Source organism: Rattus norvegicus, chromosome 2, assembly GCF_021556685.1.
Source record: "Rattus norvegicus strain SHRSP/BbbUtx chromosome 2, alternate assembly SHRSP_T2T, whole genome shotgun sequence".
NCBI lineage: Eukaryota > Metazoa > Chordata > Mammalia > Rodentia > Muridae > Rattus > Rattus norvegicus.
Window position 1 is genome coordinate 179703407 of NC_141535.1, and position 25116 is coordinate 179728522.

General features: G+C 42.1%; 1 protein-coding gene across 1 annotated transcript; it reads right to left on the reverse strand.

Moving 5' to 3' along the window:
• Positions 1 to 1163: 1163 nt before the first annotated feature.
• Positions 1164 to 4062, reverse strand: Loricrin (loricrin cornified envelope precursor protein). The gene is given in 2 exon segments (NM_001399507.1): positions 1164 to 2932; positions 4016 to 4062. A coding segment is annotated over 1 exon segment (1491 nt). The 5' UTR covers positions 2910 to 2932; positions 4016 to 4062; the 3' UTR covers positions 1164 to 1418.
• Between the last annotated feature and the right edge of the window lie 21054 nt (positions 4063 to 25116).

A 25116-nucleotide genomic window follows, 5' to 3' on the forward strand; every position in this document is an offset into this window, starting at 1 on the left:
CTAAATATATATAGGAAGGTACATTGGCTTTTTAATGTAGCACAATTAATTTGAGTAAGTCAGTAAGATAGCATTTGCCTAAAGCTGATAAAAAAAAAAAACTGTCTGTAAAACAGGATCTCACATCCCTTTGAGCAAGCCTAGCTTTTTGCTTACTAATGAGGAGGCCTCATATGTTTCCAATGACCTCTGTGATACTGATGTTAAGCATCTTAAATATTTATGATGTACCTTCTCAAGTTGGACAAAAGCTACCCCTTCAATCCTTCAAGAGGACTGTCTTCTAGCCCTGTAGATGTCCAGTAGAATGCCCCACTTGCTGTAGAGGCTCTTGATTATCTGATTTTGCTAACAGAATAACAAACCCAGACTTTCCCCTGGTTCAGTATCTGTATTTAGGAGAGCTGCACTGGTAGGAAGGTTATGAGGCTTATTCAAGAACTGGCAATCTTGAGATGACATCACTATGTCTCTTTTATTTTTGCCTTAAAGCTCTACCATAGGTCATGCATAAGGATTCATGGAGAAAGAATGTGGTCACAGTGTTCAGAAAGTTTACAAGGACTTTTGTTGTTGTTGTTGTTGTTGTTGTTGTTGTTGTTGCTGTTGTTGCTGTTGTTGTTCAGAGGTGTTTAGTTTATCCTTCTTTGGTCAGAACATGTCAGTGGACTTGAGTCTCTGGTAGCTAAAGTAATCTGAAAAAAGGGTTCTTCTCTGCAAAAAGGAGGATCAGGAGGGGGCAGAAGAGCTACATGAGTGAAGGGAGAGAACAGTTTTAGGGGAACTTTTGATTTGTCTTTCTTTAGTCCTCCATCTACGGTAGCATTCCAGAACACAGTCACCGTGCTGCCAGAACTTACTTGTACAGTAAGCTCAGTAAGCTCTGCACTGCTAGAAACTGCCTGGGCAGGCCCAACTTCAGAGAAGTGGAGTGTCTGGTGAAGACTTTTCTTTGTGTTTGGGAACCATCTCATGATTTTGAGCCACACACCAGACTGTTCACATCCTTTGTCATCATTTGCCCCGTTCCTTCAATCTACTCCCCCACCTTTGGATAGAACACTTGTTCAATGAATTTAAATATAAACAAATGAATGGGAAAAGCAAGAACAGAATAAAGTGAATACATTTACAGACTACAAAGACTACAGGAGACTCAGAGATTCCCATGAATTGCAAATTTATTGACTGAGTAGGCACTGGAATTGGGAGGGAATCATTCAGAAACCAAGAGGAAAAATCGACAGAACAAGATACAACTTGAGCGACTCAAAGGCTTCTTCTTGGGGGTGAGGGTGAGGGGGTGAGCTTAAAATGGGGGGTTTGGAAACCTCGGGCAATTTCATGAGAAAGTTAAGCCCATAGGCGTCCACGGAGAACTCTTCCAGCTCCGCTGTCTCCGCTGCAGCCCGGGGACTTTACTTGCACGGCCAGGTGGGTGCCTGTTTCTGCTGGGTCTGGTGGCAGACTGGCACACCCTTGCCACCTCCAGAGCCGCCCCCTGAGGAGCCGCCTCCGCAGCTGGAACCGCCGCCACCACCTCCGGAGTAGCCGCCTCCGCATCCACCGCCGCTGCCCCCGGAAGAGCCGCCGCCACAGCCACCGCCGCCTCCGGAGTAGCCTCCACCGCAGCCACCGCTGCCGCCGCCACCACCGCTAGAGTAGCAGCCGCCGCTGCCGCCGCCGCCGCCGCCGGAGGAGCCACCTCCGCAGCTACCACCTCCGCCTGAAGAGCCCCCTCCGTAGCTCTGCTGGGGAGCGCAGGAGGTCTGACTGGACTGCTGCGAGGAGTAATAGCCCCCGCCGCCACCAGAGGAGCCGCCGCCGCAGCTGCCACCGCCTCCACCGGAATAGCCGCCGCCGCTGCCGCCGCCGCAACTGGAGCCACCACCGGAGGACCCGCCTCCGCAGCTGGAGCCGCCGCCCCCGGAGTAGCCGCCGCCGCAGCTGGAGCCGCCGCCCCCGGAGTAGCCGCCGCCGCAGCTGGAGCCACCGCTAGATCCGCCTCCGTAGCTCTGGCACTGATACTGTTGGGACGACCCGGAGGAGCCGCCGCCGCCACCACCGGAGGAGCCACCTCCGCAGCTGCTACCGCCGCCACCGGAGTATCCGCCGCCGCCGCAGCTGGATCCACCACCGCCTGAGTAGCCGCCGCCACAGCTAGAGCCGCCTCCACTTCCACCGCCGCCGGAGTAGCCGCCTCCGCAGCTGGAGCCACCGCCGCCGCCGCCGCCGGAGTACTTGCCCCCTCCCGAACCGCCGCCGCAGCCACCGGAGCTGCCGCCTCCAGAGGAGCCTCCGCAGTAGGAGCCGCCGCCTCCTGATCCGCCTCCGCAGCTGGAGCCTCCGCCCCCGCCGGAGTAGCCGCCGCCGCAGCTGGAGCCGCCGCCGCCGCCACTGCCACCGGAGTACTTGACGCCCCCACCGGAGCCGCCACCACCTCCACAGCTGGAGCCACCCCCAGAGTAGCCGCCGCCTCCACAGCTGGAGCCGCCGCCCCCGGAGTAGCCGCCACCGCAGCTGGAGCCGCCGCCGCCGCCCCCGGAGTAGCCGCCACCGCAGCTGGAGCCGCCGCCGCCCCCGGAGTAGCCACCTCCACAGCTGGAGCCGCCGCCGCCCCCGGAGTAGCCGCCGCCGCAGCTAGAGCCACCGCTGCTGCCACCAGAGTACTTGACGCCCCCTCCGGAGCCGCCTCCGCCGCCGCAGCTGGAACCACCTCCATAGGAACCACCGCCTCCGCCTCCGCCTCCGCAGCCAGAGCCTCCTCCAGATGAGCCACCTCCGCAGCTGGAGCCTCCACCGCTACCACCACCGCTATAGTAACCGCCACCGCCGCCTCCTCCTCCACCAGAGGTCTTTCCACAACCCACGGGAGGACATGGAGTGGGCTGCTTTTTCTGGTGAGACATCTTGTTTAAGGAGAAGGGGAACCCTGGAAGAAGAGCAGAAGAGCAACATTGGACCAGCAACAAGATTACGCTGCGAAGGAGGCAGATGCATTCAAGCCAACATCTTTCTGACTTCCAGCTTTGTGCTGACCAGGTGTCTGGACTCCATTCACGGACTGGATAGCTCTGCAAAAGTCCTGTTAATATTGCCTCCCTTTCTCCTCGACTCTGCCTTTCTCTGCTATGTGATTTGGAGGGCAGAGCATCCACATTCCCAACTGCTTTTTATCTTCCTTTAAGGAACACTCTATCTCTTAAGGGCACTCTCAAATCTCAACCCTGATTCTTTAAGTTCAGTAGAAAATTGCAAAAATTTCCACCTGGATTTTACCCATTCCCAGCACAACAAGAAAAGATTTGTTTGGATATTGGCCAACTGTGGGACACATTTTCTGCAAAAAGTTCTTAGTTTAAACTCTTTATCTGTTCTACTGAGGGAAGATTTGTTCTAAGGGCCAGTTATTAAACAAGACAGCTTTACTGTGGTCCTGTCTGCAAACAGATAGAAGAACTCAGAACCCTTTGGACCAGAACTTCTAACTAGAAGAGAGTAGACATCTTTTTGAGGATACTCAGGAGTCTAAATTTGGTAGAGAACTGTAGCTAGTAGGAAGTTGTAGCTCAGCATCTCACAAGTCATTTATCAGTCAAAACGTGTGCCCCCATAAAGCAGAGCTTGGATTTTTGTGGCTTCTCAAATATCTCCCGTCAGCACCATTCCATGACTTATTCTCCTTACTCTCTTGCCAATAGTGGATTCAGTCATGCCCTGCAGGTTCAAAAGGTTCATCCAGCCCATGGTGGCCTGCCACTGCAGCCCCACAGTGTTCTACCCCTCAGCCCCTGTGGTGGCAGAGAAGTAGGAGATAGTCCTATCTTCATGGAGTTTAACATTCTGCCCAGAACACCAGACACATCGTCTGACCAGCAGCAGCTAACCATTCTCCCAAATGCTTTCCTAAAGCCCTTCTCAATTTGAACAGTGTGAGGGCCCCATCCCTAAACCTCTCTGCAAGCTGGGCAAGGCCAACTGGAGAGACCAGAGAACCAGGAGAACCCACACTTACCCGAAGCACCAAGGGAGATGAGTGAGGGAAGGAGATGATGGTGATGTGAGAGACACTGGGGCTCCTGATGTTTTATACACTTTGCCTGCTCTGACTCATCTATTGATCAGGCACCTCCTCCCTGTGATTGCAGGCAAAGGATTGACCCATTCATGAAGATTTCAAATTCTTGGGTTAGGGATAGGCAGTTTAGTGTATGACTGGCCACTTCTCTGACGTAACTGTGAACAGGCTGGTCATTAGTGATGGCCAGCAGAGTGGATGGCAGAAATTGTTTTCAAAACTTCTGTATAGATTGCGTGCCATAACTAGAGGACTATACTAGAGGATTAGGTTCCAGACTTGTGAGGCAGCCTAAGGGAATCTAGAGAGCTAAGACATTGTCTGAGACACAGAAGCCCATGCAGTCGAATCTTGCAAATTTTGACGTTTGATTTTGATCTCATTACGTTGGAAATCCTCAAAACTTTGAAATCTATCTCCCCTTTGCCACAGTTTCTCTACTGAAGTTACAGGAATGCTTCTTTGGGGTGTTTCTGTCCTGCTTAGCTTATTGGTTGTGGGAGTTTATGAGTCCCCAGTACCTAGTTTGATATGGTATACCATGGACAGCACTGTAACATGACTCTAAGTAATTCCTAGTGAGAGCAGGTGTTTTGATCATTGGTACTGACTACTGATTTTATTTGCAAAGGTGAAAACTAACAAGACAGATCCTGGGGACATTTCCACCAGGACCCTTTGTGCTGCTGCACAGTGGCTCTGACCTCTGAGATGCAACCATAAAATGGAATGGACTTAAGGTTGGTAGTTGGGTTTCAGTCTTCCCTTTATTTGCCAGCTCTGTCACTAGGGCCTAAGTCTCAATAGTTCATGCCACCACAAGGGAGTTACTGAGTATTTGTTGATTGTTGAGCTGTCTGATCCTCATTTTGTCTACCGCACAGGAATTCGAATATTTATTTCATGGGAACATGAAAGAGGAAGAAGTGTGAATGTGCTGTGTACTGTGCGATGTTGATATTTTTGCCTTTTCCTCATGTGCCAGCACACTCTTACGTCAAATTGTGCCTGCCCTTAGACCCTATGGGAAAGAAGGAGTGAGAAGCTGTCTCAACTGTTCTCCTACAAGATTAACTCAGTTCTCTGATAACCCTAGACCCCAGAGCAGCCCCTGTGTGTATGAAGAACAAAGTGTTTTTCCCTTCTTTCATCATTGGAACTCAGTTACTATTAAGATACCACTGTTGAACCGTGTTCCACCCAGCTGTGTTGAAAGAACAATTCTAATCAGAAATTGTCTTAATTATGGGGGAGCATTAATGATCTAAACTATCCTGATTAGACTTCAGCTTTCAGAAACTTGTGGCACTTGTTCCAGTTTGGACATTATGAACTTAGGTGAACCAAGGAGGATCCTGGGTGTTCCTGTCCTTGGAGGATACGCTAGGGAGAGGAGCCAGGATCTTTTGGAGAGGACATGTTTCTCAGCTTGAAGAAGAGACACCATGGTGACTTTGGAGGGAAAAAGCACCTTCTTTTAATAGTGGTTGCCATGGGTAGGAGTAATTTTGCTTATTCAGGTAACATGGGAACAAGTTTGAACCATGGCTCTTAGCACTGATCTGTGGACCATATCAGCCCATTACAATGCACTCATCAGGCTGCAGGAAAAATCCATGTTAGCATGAGGTCAGTAAGTTTTTGGCGGGAAGAGGGGTATAATTCAGAAATCATAGCCTTCCTTCCTCCTTTGTGGTTATGTCTCATATATTATTTAAAAAAAAAGATGACTATCTGAGCTGGAAGGTACTTTCATGAAGGTGTTAAATAAATAGTTTAATTTTTATTAAAAATGAATAATGTATTATACAAGGCAAGCAGTTTATTACATCTCTACACACACATATAAAGTAATTTGATCATTGTCTTTCCCACTACCATCCTTTTTTGCCTCCTTTCCATCTTTCTCCTTCCAAATCCCTAATAGACACTCTTTGACTTTAATCTCCTTTTTCTTCTTCCACATTCCAGATGTCAGAGATATAAGACTTTGTGAGACTAGCTTCTTTTGCTTCATATGATCCCTACTTTCCATTTTCCTGCAACAGATATATTTTATTCTTCTTTGGGGATGAATAAAATTCCACTGTGCAATATGCCACATTATCTCTCCAACCACCGCCTGTGTAGGTTCCACAGCTTGGCTGTTGTGATGCAGTACACTCAGGTACACAGGCAACTCTGGCGTGAGCTGACTTGATTCTCTTGGGTATATACCCAGAAGTGGTAAAGCTGTCATAGGCAAGTTGCAGTTTCCATATTCTGAAAACTCTCCACGTTGATTTCTGTACTGGCTGGACTTATTTACATCTTCATTAGTATTATTGGTGGTCTCAACCCCTTCAAATCCTTACCATTTTGCTCGTTAGCCTCCTTCCTTCTTGTTGAAAAGCACTCTCAAAGTAGCTTTAGGTTTCATATCCACGATGACTAAAACGTTGAACTTTTGACTGTGTTAAAAGTGACTATTTTAGTACAGAGGGATGGCTCAGTGGTTGGAGCACTGACTGTTTTTCCTGAGGTCCTGCATTCAATTCCCAGCAACCACATGGTGGCTTACAACCATCTGAAGATCTGATTTCCCCTTCTGCTCATTCTGAAGACAGTGATGGTTACTCAAATACATAAAATAAGTAAATCCTTTTTAAATGCTTGTTTTCTTTTTTTTCCCAATTTACTTACTAGATTATCTGTTCTTTCGGTGTTCAATTTTAAAAGCTCTTTATATATTCTTATCTTAGTTGTCCTTTGGGTGAGAGTAGCTCATGAAGCTTCCCCCTCCCACCATTCCAAAAGCTGTCTCTTTTATTGTTTCCTCTACTGCAAAACCTTTTGTATTTCTTGTAATCACATTTGTTATTTTTTTCTTTAATTCCTTGAGGGATTGGACTCTGTCACAAAGTCATCGACAGTGTTCTATCTTGAAGTATTTCCTTTAGTAGTTTCAAAGTTTTAGGTCTTAAGTTACAAGTTCAGTTCCATTTTGAGTTGGTTTTTACACACGGTGAAAGCTAGGAATTCACTCTCAGTCTTTTATGTAGCCCCAGAGATTTTGAGGGCCATAATATTTCTTTATGAAATTTTAAGCCTTGGAAAACTCAAGTGCAATCGACTCCAAACAGCTGACAGTTCAAACTCTCTAAGAACTACATTTAGTTTTGACACCCGATTGCTGTATTTTTATGGATTAGAGTATGATAATTCTTCCATTTTTAATTGGCAATTTTATGTAGTTCACAATGAATTTTAGTCATTTTTCACACTCATTCTCCCCTGCTTTCCCTAGTTTTCTTTTTCCTAAGACCTGCGTCCTATTTTTATACCCTCTTTTTCGTGGTAAACAGGGATGAATTCTTTTTTGTTTGTTTGTTTGTTTTGATGTCCTTTATTTTCTTTACTATATTCAAATACTAACACCAAAACATGTAATAAATATAAAATTATTACTGAGACATTTTGCATTACTTTTATTTAGTCTTTGAAACCAATGTATATTATGCTGGTGGCACATCTTAATTAGGACCAGCCATTTGTTAAATGGTGTCACTATTGAGGCAGCCATAATAACACCTTTTGTTGTCAATGTCATGGTCCTTAATCTGGAAACAGATTGGATTGGATCATACTGGGCTCTGTATTTGATATCATAATCAATGATTTCTCCAGATAACACAGTTTCTAATGATAACTGAATAAAACTAAACCAAAAGAATAATTTTAAGAAGGCTACTCATGTCCCAAAATTCTCTTTAAAAATATTATTTATTAAACTGGGTATGATACGGTGGAGCAAGCATTTAGTCCCAGCACATACAAAGCAATGTAGATGTATGTCTGTGAATTTGAAGCCAAATTGGTTTACATAATGAGTTCCAGGCCAATAAGACTGTCTCAAAAATATTGTTGTTTATGTTAAAAGATATTCTTTGAGAATGTAGTGCTTATATACAATATGTTTTGATCATACTGAAGTTCACCCCCTGCCCACCACCATAATTTCTTTCAGACCTCACCACACTCCTTCCCAATTCTATATCCCCGTCAATAACATACTCGTTCCAAGTAGGTCTCCCATGTTCTTGTGGATAGTGAGTATGATAATTTGATACATGTGAAACGATGAGATCAAGATAGTTAACGTTTTATTATTCTGGGAACTTTGAGCTTCTAATTATTCTGAAGTATAAAACAAATTACTGTAAATAGAACTCACCCTACCATGGCAAAGAACTTGGAAATATAATATATTCTTTTTCCTAACTATATTTTGCTGTTATCCATCCTCTGGCTGCTCCCTTTTACTTCCTTTTCACCTATATAATAACTATCAATCTGTTTGCTCTAATCTATAAGGTAAAATTTGAAAAGTTAATTTTGTGTTGATTGGCACAGCTAGCACAAGTGGACAGGGCATTATGTTAAACATCAGACAGACCAAGAGTGTGAATGCCATTGGGAGAGTTGGGGATGAGGCAGGAGAGAACTCTGTGATTACTTTTGTCAATCTATCTATTCTTTATTGCGAAAAGAAAAAAAAAACCTTTAAGTAGTATATCTACTTTGTTACCAGAGAGACAGTATGGGTGATAGGGTCTTTCAGTAGTACCAGATCTGTGGATCATAGCTCTCAACTAATCTTGCATGAGTGAGTGTACTACAAGTGCATTGTGTAATCCCCTAGACCAACAGTCTTCCTACTGGAATATCTGTATAAAAAGCTGATTACCATGTTGTATCACATTAGTTGGGAAATAATAGGCTTTTGAAAACTTATGACACGTGCATATTTAGGGTTTTGTAAGACTTGGTCCACCAAAGGTTTAAGGTTTATAGCCTTTGGACAGCTTAACCTCAAATGCATGCTCACTAGCACATATCACTTAGCCAAAATGACAGATTAGACCACGGTCTCTGACCCTACCTCTACTTGTATCTGCAGAAGGGATAGAGATTTAAGTAAATGGTTCTGAGTATGAACAGGTATTCAGTGAGACTCCCTGAAAATGAGGACTCTTGAGACTTTGAGACATTTAGGAGTAAGATGTTGCAGTTCCATGTGTTAAGGGTCTCAGATACAATCCTGGATGAGATCTTTGAAGAAATCTCAACCCCTGATTCATAAATACACAGATGTTAAAAGCTCCTTCCAAGTTTAACTTAATCTCTGCAGGAGCTCCCAACTTCTGCAGGCATCTTCTTTCTAGCAGGGGATAGGGAAGGAGAGAAGACAATACAGGGAGAGATACAATGATGCAAAATCAGGCAGTATTTACATGCTCTCTTGGAAGAGATTTAGGGAAGGAAGGGCCTGGAATTTGTTTCAGAAGGCTGCACCTCTCACAAGGCCCCTGGTTCTTAAGGCTAAAAACTGAGGCAAGATTATATTATTTGATTATAATAGATTTCAGTCTACTATAAGCTTGCTGATCACAACTTTTAAGGATCTAGAGTTTCACTCCCACTCCTCCTGACTGAACTCTAATTGCTTCTCTAACTGAAGTTAGAGAAGTGGTTGGTGAGGAGTAAAATGCACACAGGGTGGGGGTTTGGGAACTCAGCATTGCAGGAAAGAGGCGTTTTTATACTTTGTTGGATAAGGAATGGTTTTCAAGTCTCTCTTCAGAGGAAGTACCTCAGAGTCCAGGTATCCCCTTAAGGCTACTATTTTTTTTCCTCTTTTCAGTCTTCCTGGTTAGTAGTGTGAAAGGGTGGTTATCTCTGGGTGTTAAGTGGAGAGACTGGCTTTGAGGAATTGCCTCTGTGGTAGAATTTCCTCTCTAGGAGAGAATTTCAATTGGAAACTCCATTAAATCCATTCCATATACCTCATCACTTTCTCTTTCTGAAGCCTTGAGGAACTGCAGTTACTGTGTGCTGCATAATATGGTTATTAGTACTACAGTTGTTGCAGTTATTGTGAGTTACATAGCTTGTTCATGCACATCAGTTGGATTGGTCTGTCTTTGAGTCACAGCTTGGTCGGGGAAGCCTCCAGTTGTTTCTTTTACTCTGTATCCTAAAGCCCCTGTGTGCTGAGTCTTCATCAGGATGTGGGCTCAGGTTGGCTTTCTTTTGAGCGGAGGTCATTTGTGGAGGTTATTATTTCACAAGGATAGAGTTATTTTACACAAGGACAGTGTATCTAGGCACACTGCTCACCTGGACCTGTACACTTTTCATGTAAATATAATCATAGGCTTGTCTATACTACTGATGCTGTTTGATTTTTCTCAATAGTCCCACACTCTTAGTCATGCATTATCCTCATTTTCAGATGATGAAGTATCTCTATAGGTGTTGGATTTGCTCAAACTCTCATGGCCTTTAAGGTGTCAAAGATAGTATCAGGTCTGGTGAGATGACTCAGCAAGTAAAGGGGCTAGCTGCCAAGGGACCTAAGCGCGCTCCTCTGACAAGCATGTGTGCTTGTGTTGTTTTCATCATCCCATCTAGTTTCTTCAGTACTTTGGCCCCTTGCCATATCTCTCTTCTTTCTGTCCAGAGAGGAGTGCCACAAGAAGAAGGGGTTGAAGAGCCTGAGTCAGAAGTGAGTTAGATTGACTTTATGGATGACAAAACTGAAGCCTGGAGACAAAATTGAATTATCTTGCTGAGGTCACAAACTGTTGGTGATGAGGACAGGTTTAGAGCACTTGTCCATGCTCGTGTGTGTGTGTGTGTGTGTGTGTGTGTGCGCGCGCGCGCACGCGCGTGCGTGCGTGTGTGTAAAGTGAATAGATGAATATAGAAACTAAGCCAGTTTCAGGCTTCTTAATACATATCTCTGGGAGGCCAGGATGCATTCATGAATGCTTCCATCTCTTCTGGGACAGTTTTATCCACTCTAGATACTAGAAGCTAATGTTACTACATTCCACTCATTCCTCATTTATAGAACTAGATGAAGATCCCCCAGCAGAAACAGGTTAAATTATCCTTCCAGGCACAAAGACTCTGGCTTCCTGGTTGTACAATGTAACATTTCTCCCTTTTTAGATTTTGGTTGCCCTAACAGAACAAGAAGGTGTAGTTAAAAAGATAGAAAATGTTTCATAGCTTATTCTGACAATCTCAAGGAAGCTGCTAGCCTGAGCAGGTTAACTTCTGTCCTGGAAAAACATCCCATAAGAGCAAGGCCCCACTTTTACAACAAAGCAGCTGCTATGTAGCCTGAGGGTACAGGGCCCACATCTTGACCTCATAAATAAACTTTACAAGAAGGGAGGAGCTTTGAGTGGCATCTGCTTTGTGGTCCAGCTTGGTTCTGAGATGAGGAGCATAAATGGAGGCTTCTTGGGTGTATGATGACTATTAGTGGCTGAAGAATGTTGGCTCCTTAACTAGCCTATCCTTTTATTTCTTTGAATGGATTATCTGTGTTATTTTAACTGAGCCTAAAGTCAAATAGAATCTGGAAATCAATAGGACAGAAAGGAAAGAACAGAAGCATTTCAATCCCACAGCCTTTATCCTATTTGTCCTGAAAGCCTTAACCCATGTCTTTTAGTTTCAGCAGGTGACCTACACATTCATGGTTCTACTTTACTCAAGGTCACTGAGAAACAAAGGAGGGCAAGGGCTCTTTTCATTTTGATTTGATTATTTTCCTTTGAGGCATGGTCTCTCCTGATGCCCAGGCTAGTCTCAGACTCCCGACCCTTCTAGGGAGTGTCACTCTAGGGAGTGCAGAGTCAAGTTGGATTACACAGGGGCCCTTAAGACTCCCCTGTTATTGCAGTGGGCTTTGGTTGTCACTTTTCTATTACCACAACTTATAAAAAGCTCACAAATGGGGTGTGGATCCAGTCTCTGTCTTGACTAATAAATGCTGTTCTTCAAACTTGTTGATTATTCTTAATTTTTGAGTATTCTTCAAGGCGTAGTCCTTATTTGAATAGCTGAACCTGCTGAATTCACGTGGATGACCTCTGGATAGACTTGCCCCCTGTTCATAAACATAAGAACCATTACAGTTTAGTTGCTGGATCTCTAGTAAAGAGAGTTCCAATGTCTTGGTTCTTGGAGTAAGAGTTTTGTGGGTTCCATGTCCCTCAGAGGAGACTTGATTGCTTAAACCCCCACAGTCTCATACAACTCAAAGCTGGATCTGAGTAAGTACTTGATAATCATCTGCTCATCAACTAAAGGGATAGTCCTGTAGCATAAAGTCTGATTTAAGTTTTCACTAAACCATCTTAAATAAGTCAGCCACATCTATTTTCTCCTATTATCTGCCACCTTTCATGGAAAGTACCTAATTTCTCCTTGCCTTTTGTTTCCTGTATATTTTCAGAATATTGTTCGCATCAGACTCTGGCTACTTACATTCAGTGCACTGTTGGCTTTTCAAGCCTGAAAGTACAGACAGGAAACCTATTCGTCTTTGGTCTTGTCTGAAGGAAGTTATCATCAACTCTGTTCGGCTAAGGTCTTGATAATGTGTGTGTGTGTGTGCTGTAAACCTGGCCTCACCACCAGAAGTTTGTAAAGTCAGTAAGATATTAGTCTCTAGTTTTGTCATCCATAAAGTTATGGATGGATCCATAAAGTCATCTACCACACTTATGATCCAGTCCCTTTGACCCCTTCTTATGGCACCCCTCTCTGAACAGAAAGAAGAGAGACATGGGATGCAGCAGAGGTAGAGAAGAAACTGGATGTGAAAGAGAGGACTACAAACTTCTGAGAAGAAAGCCTGGGAACCTTAGCCTTCCTTCAGTGCCAGCCAGCCCTGACCTGGAATCAGGAATTTTGAGAATTCTGGTAATATTTTCTGCCTGAAAGCATTTTTTTCCGATCAGGTTGAGGATGAGGGAACTGGGAGGTACAGCAAGAAGAGTGGGTGAGTGAAGGTGACCTATGCTATGAATAACCTCTAAATAGTGTTATTAGCAAGGGTGTCAACAGTCGTATGGGATTAAGAAAGGCATGCAGGTAGTCTGCATTGCTTCCATCTTCCTAAACTGGCTTATGGTGCTTTGGAGCGAGATTAACTTTTGTGCGTATGCGCTCTGGGGAGTGAGTCCTCTGGTGGTGGCATCTAGGCTACTAGTAATTTTTTTACTTTGCTGGAAATCAGATGGACAAGCAGACAAAAAAGCAATAGCAACAAACACAGCAAAGAAAAGCAGTGACCTAAAATTCTACTGTCCAAGTATAGTCTGCATCAACAATTTGGTATTTTCATCTTGTTTTCTTTTTCCCTTTTCTTTTCTTCTTTCTTTTGTTTTCTTTCTTTTTTCTCTTCCTTTTTGTACAACCTTCAACTTTGGAAGCTGACTTTCATGTGACATGTTAGCCAGATAACCCAGTGCCACTCTTTGGTCTGTGCAACCCTGTGGTCTAAATAAAACTTTATTACTGAGTTCTGTTACTCACTCCTCATCTTAACACTTAGACCTTCAGCTGCTTTGCAGTGTCTGGACCTTGGGAACTCTTTTGGATTTCTTTTGGTCTGGGTTGTCTCTGCCCTACTGTGGATTGTGAACAATCTTCCCTTTTATGCACAGTAAAGTTATAAGGCCAGTAAGGAAGACTGATTGTGTATAAAGTGCCTTCTTTCCTCTCAAATCTTCCTCTTGGCAGCCCTGAATTTTAGTTATAATCTTGTGCCCTAGCCTTTGTTTTCCTTCACAGAATACTTGATTTCCTATGTGTGCTGATTTTATCTCATTTCCTTAAATGTCATCCCTTCTTCACAAGCTCCTGGGCCAGAATTCCCTTGAGAATGTGAGGTTAGAAACCACCTCTTTTGATGTGTAGGTAATAGGACACAATGAAGGACAGGAGAGGTACAAGACAGTCTAGAGGTAAATTTGGAAAAGAAATGGGTTAGAATGCTTGATAGCTAAATGCTGAGGCTTGGGGAGTACAGAGGAGGGAAGAGAGCTTCTTAGAATAGGTGACATTTTCCTTAAGACTGAAGAATGGAAAACTAATCTCTTCAGTCTTAAGTCTGGCACTAACTTTTGTGTGCAAATATATGCAGATATCTGTGTATAAGAATTATACCTAAGCATGCATAGGTTCATACATAGGTTCAAGCATGTGTATATGTGATGTATATAAATGTGTCTATGCATTTCCAAATGGCTGGGTTTGAGGTGTGCATGGATACGTTTGTATGTGTGAGATGTGAATATATGTCTGTGTATGATACATGTGTGTTGTATGTACATAACTCTTGTCTGCTTTAGGTATCAGCCTTTCTCCTTTCCTCTCACTCTGTCTTACAAACTAGTTCCCTTTCCTGGGAAAGCAGATAGGTTGTCAGCCTCCTCCCTGGCCCAGGGGCTTCTCTTTGGTTCTCATTTGTTAGCTCTTGGTGTGCTTAGTAATGGCATTGTTACTGTTAGCAGTGCTGGTCTAGAACTGCCCCACATCGCACATGGTTCTTCATTATCTCTGCCTGTAGCAAAGCAGTAGACTTGCCAAAGTTATGTCCATTCTTCTACTCAAATTCTTCAGTGTCTTCATTTCATAATCAAGTAAAGATTTATGTCTAATATTCTCTGTCTAAGTACAGATCTGTCCTTCCTGTTGAGTCGGGGTTTTTATGCCTTCATATAGTTTGCTGTACTTTAATTATTGTAATTTCTATTTACATTTCAATACTCTTATCAAACATCCATCCATGCAGGCTCTCACTACATGGCGTAACAACGTGATGGAGAAAATACCTTCTTTTGCAGCCCAGTAATCCTGTTACCCATTAAACTAAGATTTCACTAGGAAGCCAAGGTAGGACTTGTTCAATGTCTTGCATCTCAAGTATGTAGCACAATGTCTGAGATAGCCATAATGAGTGCTAGTAGATAAAAAAAAAGTGGATGACTGCAACTTTTCAATTGTTAGCATCCTGGACTGAATACCAGGTATTCAGTCTTGATGAAACAATATTAAGTTTTCTCCCTATTTTTAATTTTCACCTTTTCAACAAGGCTGTTTCTGATATGCAGGGATATAATTGTATCTTTTAGTGAGTTCAGAGTCTGTGGACACATAGTGAGTGTATAAAAAGATGAGAAATAAAGAAGGAAATATAGGGAAAGAAAGAAAAAATGAAGGTAAGGAAGATCAAAAAATCTTATCCAGATTGGTGACAAAGTTGGTTTTAATGTACAGAAAATAGTAACTTCCTCTTCTTCAGAAGATCAGGGTTCTCTGGTTTCATTCTAGCCATAAGACTAGTTGACCCCCTAGTCATAAGAGGTAAGTTGAAATCATATTGCTTTGTAAGTTTTAAAGTATTTTTCATCACTGGCTTTTGAACTATTGTTCTTTCATTTTCAACACAAATGTGATGTCAGTATCTGGATTAAATTATTCTTGGCACTTGATTGCACCTCACACTAATTAGCACATTTTTTCCCTCATGTACTTCTGAGGAGCTGCATGAACCAGACCATGCTTTCGACTAGTGAATCACGAGCTCTCCTTCTTCAAATAGTTGTATATCTCTTTTGGTATGCATTAGGACAAGTTCTCCAGGTCTATAATTTTATAGATATGATTGCTTAGGAGTGAGGTAAATGAAAGTAACACTGCAGAAAAATGTCTTTTAAAATAATTTCAGCAAGTGAAAATAGTGAGTTGGCCTGGAGAAGTATATTAAATGCATAGCAATTGTGGTGGTACATGGATCTTGAAGAAACCACAATGGAGACAAATATACATTTCTTTTGCTTTTCTCTATTGTTTTCCATGGAGGGTTCAAAGGCCTCCCTGGAAATGTGGTGTAATGCAGGGTTCCTGCTGTGTTGAACCAAGGTTGTAAGCAAGCTCCCTTCTCTTGGAATACACAGACCCACCTCCATCAGGAGCAGGTTGCTGAGCTCAGAGCAGCTGACACTGACAAGGCCTCTTTGGACAAGGACAAAGGCATGCTTAGGCAGAGTATCTGAGGGCTTCTGGTGTACCCTGGAGTGTCCCAGACTCTTCCATTATGCTTCCAGTTCATTCCTAAAGGTGATTCCTGCATTATGGAAACCTGATTGAGTGTCTTGCCTGCTGCAGGACTACATTGTGCTCCTTAACTTTTCTAAACCTTCTCTTTAAATGTAAAATGGGCTTGTTTTGCTGAGGACTTGAAACTGCTGTAAGGACCAAAGACAATCTGTTTGGTAAAGCTACTGGAAAAGACTTGGGGATGACTAAATCTCCAAATTCATTTAAATTCATTTTAAATTCATTTAAATTAGGGGGAGGCCATCTGATGGCTCAGAGTTGGCTTTCTATCTACTCAGCCTATTGAGAGTAAGGGTCAAGGCTGTAGCACAAAAGAAGAAGAAAAAAGCTGCCAAATTGTCAGGTGTCATTTATGGGGTATAGAGTGTGGTCAGAGGCTTTCTCTGGTGGGTTTGTGTTCTCTGTGGTTCATGTTGGACCAAAGTTCTGCTTAACCTTTCCCTTTGTGTTCTTAGTTCCTTCTTTCCCGTTTAAGTCACTTGGTGCTATTATTGCCTGTGGTAATACTGGCCAATCACTGAGTTCAAACTATATGCTGTACCTTATGCACAGTGCTCTCTATGTGTCCCATGCTTTATTCCACCCTCCTCACCATCTATGTCACTGCTGTCCACAGATTTTGGATAGGAGTGAAGTATGGGGTGTAAAAAGTTTGTTAAGGTTACACATTCAGAAATAACAGTCTTGGCTAATAAGGTTGGCAGCCAGATTTTCCTAGATCCAGGGCTCTCAGGTTTGTTTTGGTTGTTCTTGTTGTTCTTGTTGTTTTGTTTTGTTTTGTTGTAATAAAGCAACTTCTATGTTTTTTTATGATGGTGTTCTTATCAAATCGGTGTCAATAGGTAGGTTCTAAGAACTATGTAGTTACTGTACATTGTTCTAGGTAGACACAACAAACAAATTTTGTTTTTATCTTAGGAACACTCATTCTAGTTCAACAGTAAAAAGACTGAGCCTCATGCTGTGCAGCACTGTTTTACTTCTCTTATTTGAACCAAGAAATGAATAGGAAGAGTTGATCTAAAGTTTCCTCTAGTTTTGATTTCAAATTTCCTGTCAGAAAGCCAAGATATTCCTGTTCTTAAAATCCCTCTATTTTTCATGGGAAAGCAGAAAGTTTTCGGAAATAAAAATATTTTAGGCTAATTAAGTAAAATAAAACCTGTAATTTACCATCATAAAACAGATTATGTAGATAAATATTATTTCAAATTATTGTTTTATTGATTGATATTACTTTACTTTCCATAGGAAATTCCGTGATCAGACCTTCCTGTGATCTCTTAATTTTTTTTTTTTATCCTGGGGAGGTCAAGAATTTGCTCAGGCTTAGTAGATGTTTTGCTTCAGGAAAAATAGATACGCACTGTGTAAATGACAATTTTTTTAACTTCATTTACATTCACCACACAAGTGAACTACATTGTTCACAGTCTTACTTATTTTTTAGGTTATCTTAGAATATTAATAAATATAACCCATAAAGTAAAAAAAAATCCCTCACAAATTTGTTACCAGCGCATTTTCTCATTTGATGGAAAATCACAGTGGCTTGGAAATGCTCAAGTATATGGGCTGAGTATTTCTAAAGATTAGATCCCAAAGCCTCTGAGTTAGTTTTAGTCTTGGGGTTATTCCAGGCTGAATTCTCTGAGTGATCCAGAAAATTGAGGACCCATAGAGGCTGAAATTCTAGCTGACCTCTTAATCTTCCATGAGAAAATAAAAGAGACAATTGTGGGCCATACACACATTGCATTGACTACAGAGAGCTCAGGGAGAGCTTGCTGTCCAGATTTTTCAAAACAGGAAGACATTGACAAATGAGTGATGCCTTTAGGAGGAGCTTTGCATTTGTACCCCTACATGGATGCAATTACATTGGAGGGTGAACTTGCCCTGGTGACCAGATCACCCAGTTGTACTTGAGATCCAGTCCATGGTGACATATTACCATTACTACCATCATTATCATTGCCATTGCAAGTTGGCTATGGACAGAGCATATTGGTGTCACATTTAATCCACATTTTTGCTGAGCATAATGTTAGTTCTAGAAGCTCAATAAAATTCAGAGGACGGAACTGAGGGCGTGTAGGAGCATGGTGACATTAGTTGTTGCTCCTATTCTACCTAATCCCTGTGATTCAAGTGCAAGACAATGGATGTGATTCAACTAAACCTTTTGCTGACAAAGATAGAACTAGGCTGGTTTCAGTCCAAATCACTTCTTGCCTTTGCTAAAATGAGTTTCAGAAATGCTTCTGAGTTCCAGAGATGCCATGGCTGGTGTGTTTACTCCATGCCTAGACAGGCTGTTGCAGACATGGGGATTTGCCTCTCTTCCTTTCTTCTTCTATCCTTTTCCCTTCCTTCTTCCATCCTTCTGTCTCTTTTCTCTTTTTTCTTCCCCTTTCTTATATTTCTTTCTTTCAAATAAATTGCTTTCTGATTCTTGAGTCTAATTACTTACTTTGATGGTTGTTATAGAACAGGACAACTGTCCTTAACAGGGCTCAGTGTCTGTGGGAATGTTGGGACAGGTGTGCCCAGTGGAGTATTGCTACTACTCTTGGAATGTAGCCTCACCTCCTACATGGTGACCTTCCCACATAGGAAGTGACAATTAGTGTGGCCAGGCTCTAGCAGGTCTGGCCACAGCTTCTGCAGGGTGAGCTAAGAGAAACACCATCACTATCATTATTGTCATTATTGTTACAAGTTGGCTATGGACAGGATATCTTGATATAGCCTTCTTACTCTCTTCAATTTTTCTTTTTTTAAAGTATAAATATAAAATTAACCTCATATATGAACCCCAACTGGAGTGGACACAGAAGCCTTAGATTAAGCGTGAACTAGGAAGGAACAAGTAAAGTCCAGTAGTGTGCCCAACTTGGAAGCCATAATATTTGAGGTCACCAATCTCTTCATATACTTTGTATGCACCTTGGTAGATGGAGAATAGAGTTATTACTATTATTTTTTGTTTTGCATACCTTTCATATTGAATAATTTTATATTCATAATCACCGACACTATGTCTACACTGCCATTGCTTTCAATTCTATGCCAGATGTCAAGCACAGAATGGTTATCATTTGCTTCTTCCATCATTAGCATTCTTACCTGATTTTTGCTACTTCCTCTACTCATCATCACTGTCAATACCGCCACTTCCACCACTCATCATTACAGCTGTGACCACTAGGACTATCAGTGCCACCTCCACTCATTCTCATCATCATTACCATCACCTCCACTGCAATATCCACTTTGGTGACATTACCTCTGTTGTCCCAATAGTACCTCCACTGCCACCATTCCCAGCGCCATTATCACTATTGTGCTACTTCGATTCATTATTGTCATGACTAACCTCAGCACCATCACTCCTTAGAACAATTGCCATCAAGCACCATCTTAAATGCCACCATCTCTACCACTACCACTTCTACCTCCATAATCACCATCTCAGACGGTAGAACTATCCCAGTCACCTTCATTTTCACCATGATCTGTTCTCATTGGTAGTGCTACCTCTATTTCTACCACTGCTTATCATAACCAGCTAGAGGATACACTTGAATGATATACAGTCATTTCCACATGATTAAAAGTCTTTGTAAGAAAAGTTAAAATTACTTAGTACCAGTAGAGAACCAAAAGGTAGAAAAAAGGACAAAAGCTATAAGATATTATAATTAACATTGAAGTAAAGTCTTCCAAGGAATTAGGAGAAGATAGTGGGATGAAAGTCTACAAGGAAATTATGAGAAATTTATTGGGGAAGTTATGGATACTTTCCCCTATTGAGTGAATCCCATACAGGGTACCTTAAAACAGGAATGCCTTAACAAAAGTAGAATAAGACATTTTATAAAAACATTAGACAACACATTTAATGCAGAAGTATGTTTTTATTTCTTGATTTTTTTATTTGATAAAATTTAAACTACCTTATGGTACTGAGATTTATTCTTTTTTAATCATTAATCTATTTTAGATAAGATGAGGTTCTTCCTGACCATCATTCCCAAGTCTTGATCCTATAGCACCGTCATGCAGGCTGCCAATGTTATAATTTGATGGGCTTTTTTTTCTGATTTCATTACCTCTATGTATGTATTTATAAGTGGTATGATTTTTGTATCTTATGCTACCTGAGTAGCTTATTTTGTCTTTATTTTCCTTGTTTGTTTTTATGTTTTCATTCAGTAATAAATTAGCACAACAGTGAAAAGGATGGATCCTGGGGCTAGAATGACTAGATGCAGATGATAGACTTGCTGTACCTTGTTACCTTAGTCACATGATTTGAAGTATTGGCTATTTTTAGACCCAGTTTCCCCTTTTGAAAATTAGGATTGCAGAGTACTTATATCCTTGGGGTTAGCAGCTAACGTGTTTATCTGGAACCATACTGGGGTCCACAGTGCTGACAGGTATAATATCATATTACTGCTTACCACTATTTTTTCATAATGTAAGTTGCATCTGCCCTAGTTACACAGCTATTTCTAAGTTGATAGGCGTACAGGTTGCTCTGAATTCAATGATTGCAGACAAAGCTCAAGTCAGTGTTTAAATGTATCCTTACACTAACGATGTAATTTCATAACAGTGGGCAAGAAATAGTCAGATGTGCTGGGTAGACCTTTAATGTCAGTGCCCAAGAATCAGAGGCAGTTGGCTCTTGACTCTGTGGACAGTTTGGTTACATAATGAGTTCTAGGCCAGCCAGTGCTACACTGTGAGACTATGTCTTTAAAAAACATAAGAGGCAAGAAATGTAAGTTGCTACTGTTATACTACTATGAAGGCTTTAGTTTAAAAAATACAGTGGTTGGGTGGAGCTGGAGAGATGGTTCAGTGGTTAAGAACACTCACTGCATAGTTAGGGTTAAAGTTTAGATCCTTGGTTCATAAAACAAGATGGGTGTCCCAGGTACACCAGCAACTCCACCTCTGAGAGGAACAACACAGGAAGGTCACTGGGGCTTGGTAAGAAGAAACTGAAGGCATGCCCCAAGTTCAGGAAGAGACCCGGCCTCACAGGAATAGGAGGGGTGTTAGAAGAGGATATCCACTTCTGGCCTCAGTGTGCATGTAGACAAGTATGCACTCATACGCACACAGTCTCTCACAAACCACTAAAGCAATTAACTAAAAATGAAAATGCAGTAATGTTTTATAAGTGTCTGGTTCCTGTTGCTTTTAATTTGATACTTAAGTAGTCTGAGCCACAGACCTTATAGGGAAAAAATCCATTAGGACCAGTCACCAACTTGGTAGTATATTAGATAGCCACAGCTTGGGAGACTTAGTACATGCTTCACTCTCTTCTAAGAGCATCCACATAATTGACTCTCCAGCTTTATTCACGAGAAAATGGAGACATAAAAGGATAGAAGCTGTAAACAGTAGATTCTGTATACTGCTGCAAATGTTGTCACTGCATGCATCACTCAGTATTTGCTCAGAGCCTGGAATACTCTCAACAAATATCAGTATTATTCCGGGCGACTGATGGCCATAGGGCTATAGAATGGCTACTATTCTCATTATCTTTGCTATATGAGGTGTTTACAGTCTGGAGAAGTCATTTGGTTTGTCTCATTAAAGTGATAGTGACATGCATTTCAACTTAGTTCAATGATCTCTCGTACTATTCTATGGTTACAGAACACATTCGTTCCTTTTAGTAAATACCCCTCCCCAATTTTGCTTTTAACTACATTTTTTTCTTGGCCAAAACTCCAATGTTTTTCTTTTTGCCATGGTTGTTTAAAATGATACAAGTTAGGCAAAGTAGATACACTTTTTAAAAAAACTTTTATTGGTTATTTTATTTATTTACATTTCAAATGTTATTCCCTTTCCAGGTTTCCCCTCTGCAACCCTCCCCATACCACCACTCCCTACTTCTATGAGGGTGCTACCACACCCTCCTAACCCATACCACCTCTCCCTACTTCTATGAGGGTGCTCACCCAAGCCCCCATTCCCATTTCACTGCCCTAGCAGTCCCTACACTGGGGCATTGAGCCTTCACAGGACCAAGGGCCTCCACTCCCCTTGATGCCAGATAAGATATGGGAGGAGACAGGGGAGACATACAAAGGGTCAGGAAACTGAACAGAGTCTTGTGGCAGTGGAGGATGGGAAACTGGGGGTAGCCACCAGAAAGTCCCAGATGCCAGGAAAGCAAGAGGCTTCCATGTCTCATCATGGATGACATTAGCTGAAGTAGAAACGATTGTACATACGAGAAATAATTAAAAAATAAGTGAAGATCTATATGTTACTGTGCAATAGCTTTGTAAGACAGAAATTTATTTCCAGGACATATTCTCAAATATTAGGACTATCTACTAACAACTGACATATCTGGCATTCTTGGTGTTTGCTCACATATGACATAATATCATTAATATTCATAATAATCATAATAATCATAAATATCATTAAGTGTCAGTGGAGAGTCACAAGAACCCCTGTTGTGAATCTGATGAATGAGGGTCGAAACTGATGAATGAGGCTGTTGTGCTGAATGTCCAAGAAGCTAATGTGGGAAGCCTTATAAATAAGGACTGGAGTAAAGACCAGTTGCTGTGGGATGGTAGTGTATTGTAGGTAGGTGATCCAGAAACTTGTGCTGGAGTAAGAAAGAAATGACCTTATTCATTCATTGTTTTATGGACAAGAAGCTGCAGCTACAAAGCAGAGAATGACATGATTTCTGTCTTCAAGTGCCTCATTTTTACATGGAAAATATACTAGATGTTTGATGATAGTAAGACTGCATATTATATATGCACACATCTAGGAGCTGTTACTATCTTAGAAATGAAGATGAACATACCTTCTGATCTTGGTAATGATGACTGAATTGTAATAGTCTCATTGGCCTGTCTGCATCATAAAGAAAAAATGCCCAGGCCAGTTTTCTTGAGAGATATGTTAGAGGATGAAACAGGCAAGGCAGGTGGAGGGAAAAGGCTATGTAGAAATGTGTTAGTGGTGAGGCACTTTTTTATTGGATATTTTGATTGACATTTCAAATGTTATCTCTTTCCCAATTTCCCCTCTGGAAACCACCTATCCCATTCCTTCTTCCGCCTGAGTCTGTGAGGGTGCTCCCCTACCTACCCACCTACTCCCTCCTACCTTGCTGCCCTGGTGTTCTCCTCCACTGGGCCATCAAGCCCTCAGAGGACGAAAGGCTGTGGTGAGACACTTTTACACACCACTGCAGGGGTATGGAAAGATACCTCATGAAGTAGGTCACATTAGGGAGGGATCCGAAATTTAAGAGGTTCTTTTGTTTGTTAGTTTTTTTTCACTCAAATATTTTTTTAAGATTTATTCATTTATTATATACAAGTACACTGTAGCTGTCTTCAGATACACCAGAAAAGGGCATCAGACCTCATTACAGATGGTTGTGAGCCACCATGTGGTTGCTGGGAATTGAACTCAGGACCTCTGGAAGAGCAGTCGGTGCTCTTAACTGCTGAACCATCTCTCCAGCCCCGCTCAAATCTTTTTATATATAGTATATTCGAATCATGGATTCCCCGTCAGCTCCTCTCGGATCCTTCCCACTTATCCCAGGACCCAATTCCACACCCTTTCTTCTCTTTCTTTAGAAAACAAACAGGCAAACAGACAAACAAGAATATTAAAATAAAAATGAAAATAGGACTCACAAGAAACCTACACACACACACACACACACACACACACACACACACACAACTAACAAAGCCACCAAGAAACAATCCAAACAAGAAACCACAAAGCAAAAGATCAGTAAGACGACAACTGTTATAATCTTTCCACATCATCTTTCCCAGGGATCTCTGAACCATGAGGGAAGAGGTTTGATTAAACATCCCATGTAGGACTGAGTGTTCCAAAGTCTCTGCACATTGCCCACTTGTGGGTCTCTGTGTTAGTTCTGATTGCTGCAGGAAGAAGGTTCTCTGATCTATGGGTATAGTAGAGTGTGGTTAGGAGTTTTTAATCGCTTTGTTCCTTTAGAAGAACAATACTATTTAGCTTTCCCGTAGATCCATACCATATCCAATCTCAGGGTTTTGGTTACCCAAGCAGTCAGGCATGGGTTCTATCTCATGGAATGGTCCTTCATTCCAATCAGAGAGTTTATGGTTAATTGCACACAGTCCTGTCACTACCACAATAGCATATCACATAGGCAGGTTACTGCTGTAGATCGTAGTTTTAATTTTCACTTTAAAAGAGATGACTACTCATGGGGATTTAAATAAAGGAAGCGGTTTAGGGTGACAGATGTATTTTCTTTTTTAATAACAACATCCCAGAGAAGAGCTGAGCCACCATGAGCTTGGTTTAGGCCTATTACCAGGAAAGAGAGCAGAGCCTGATGCATCGGAACCAGCAGATTCAGAAGGTGGATCTTAGATCTTAGTAAAGATGACTGAGTTTGACAGGTCACTTTGGCCTGTGGGACAATGTCACATGAAGTAAATGAGTAAGCAATTGAAAAGATTAGTCCTAATAAGATGCAGTAGTTATTTTGTCTAATTCTTAAAATAAGTGTGAATTTGACATGTGGTTACTCCCAGCTGAGTACGTGCAGTATGAAAATGCTGGTACCTTCATCGGACTCCAGTGTCTTCTAAGTTCTGTTGCAGTATAGCCACTGTCTTTAAAAGTCAGAAAGAAATGAGGCTGTTCTTCCTGCCATAACCCAAAGTCACCCTGGACAGCTGCAGAAAGCAGACCCTGTGAGCATATGTTGCTCTGTATCCAGGCAGGACTTATTCTGTGGAAGAGTGACTATGATCCCTGTTTGGGGCCTGAGGGATAAATAGGTCGTTTTGGAGTTGGAGGGACCCAGGAAAGCAACAGCACTAGCATTTTCTGCTAAAATAACACTTCTAGGGTGAACGCAGTATGCAAAACTCGAATCTTCTCAAGGGGGCCAGTGACCTCCTCCTTTTCATCACACTGGATAGGCCAGATGGGCAACACTCCATCCATCACCCATTGTGGAAACACTGCTCCCTCCCAGTAAGGCCTTG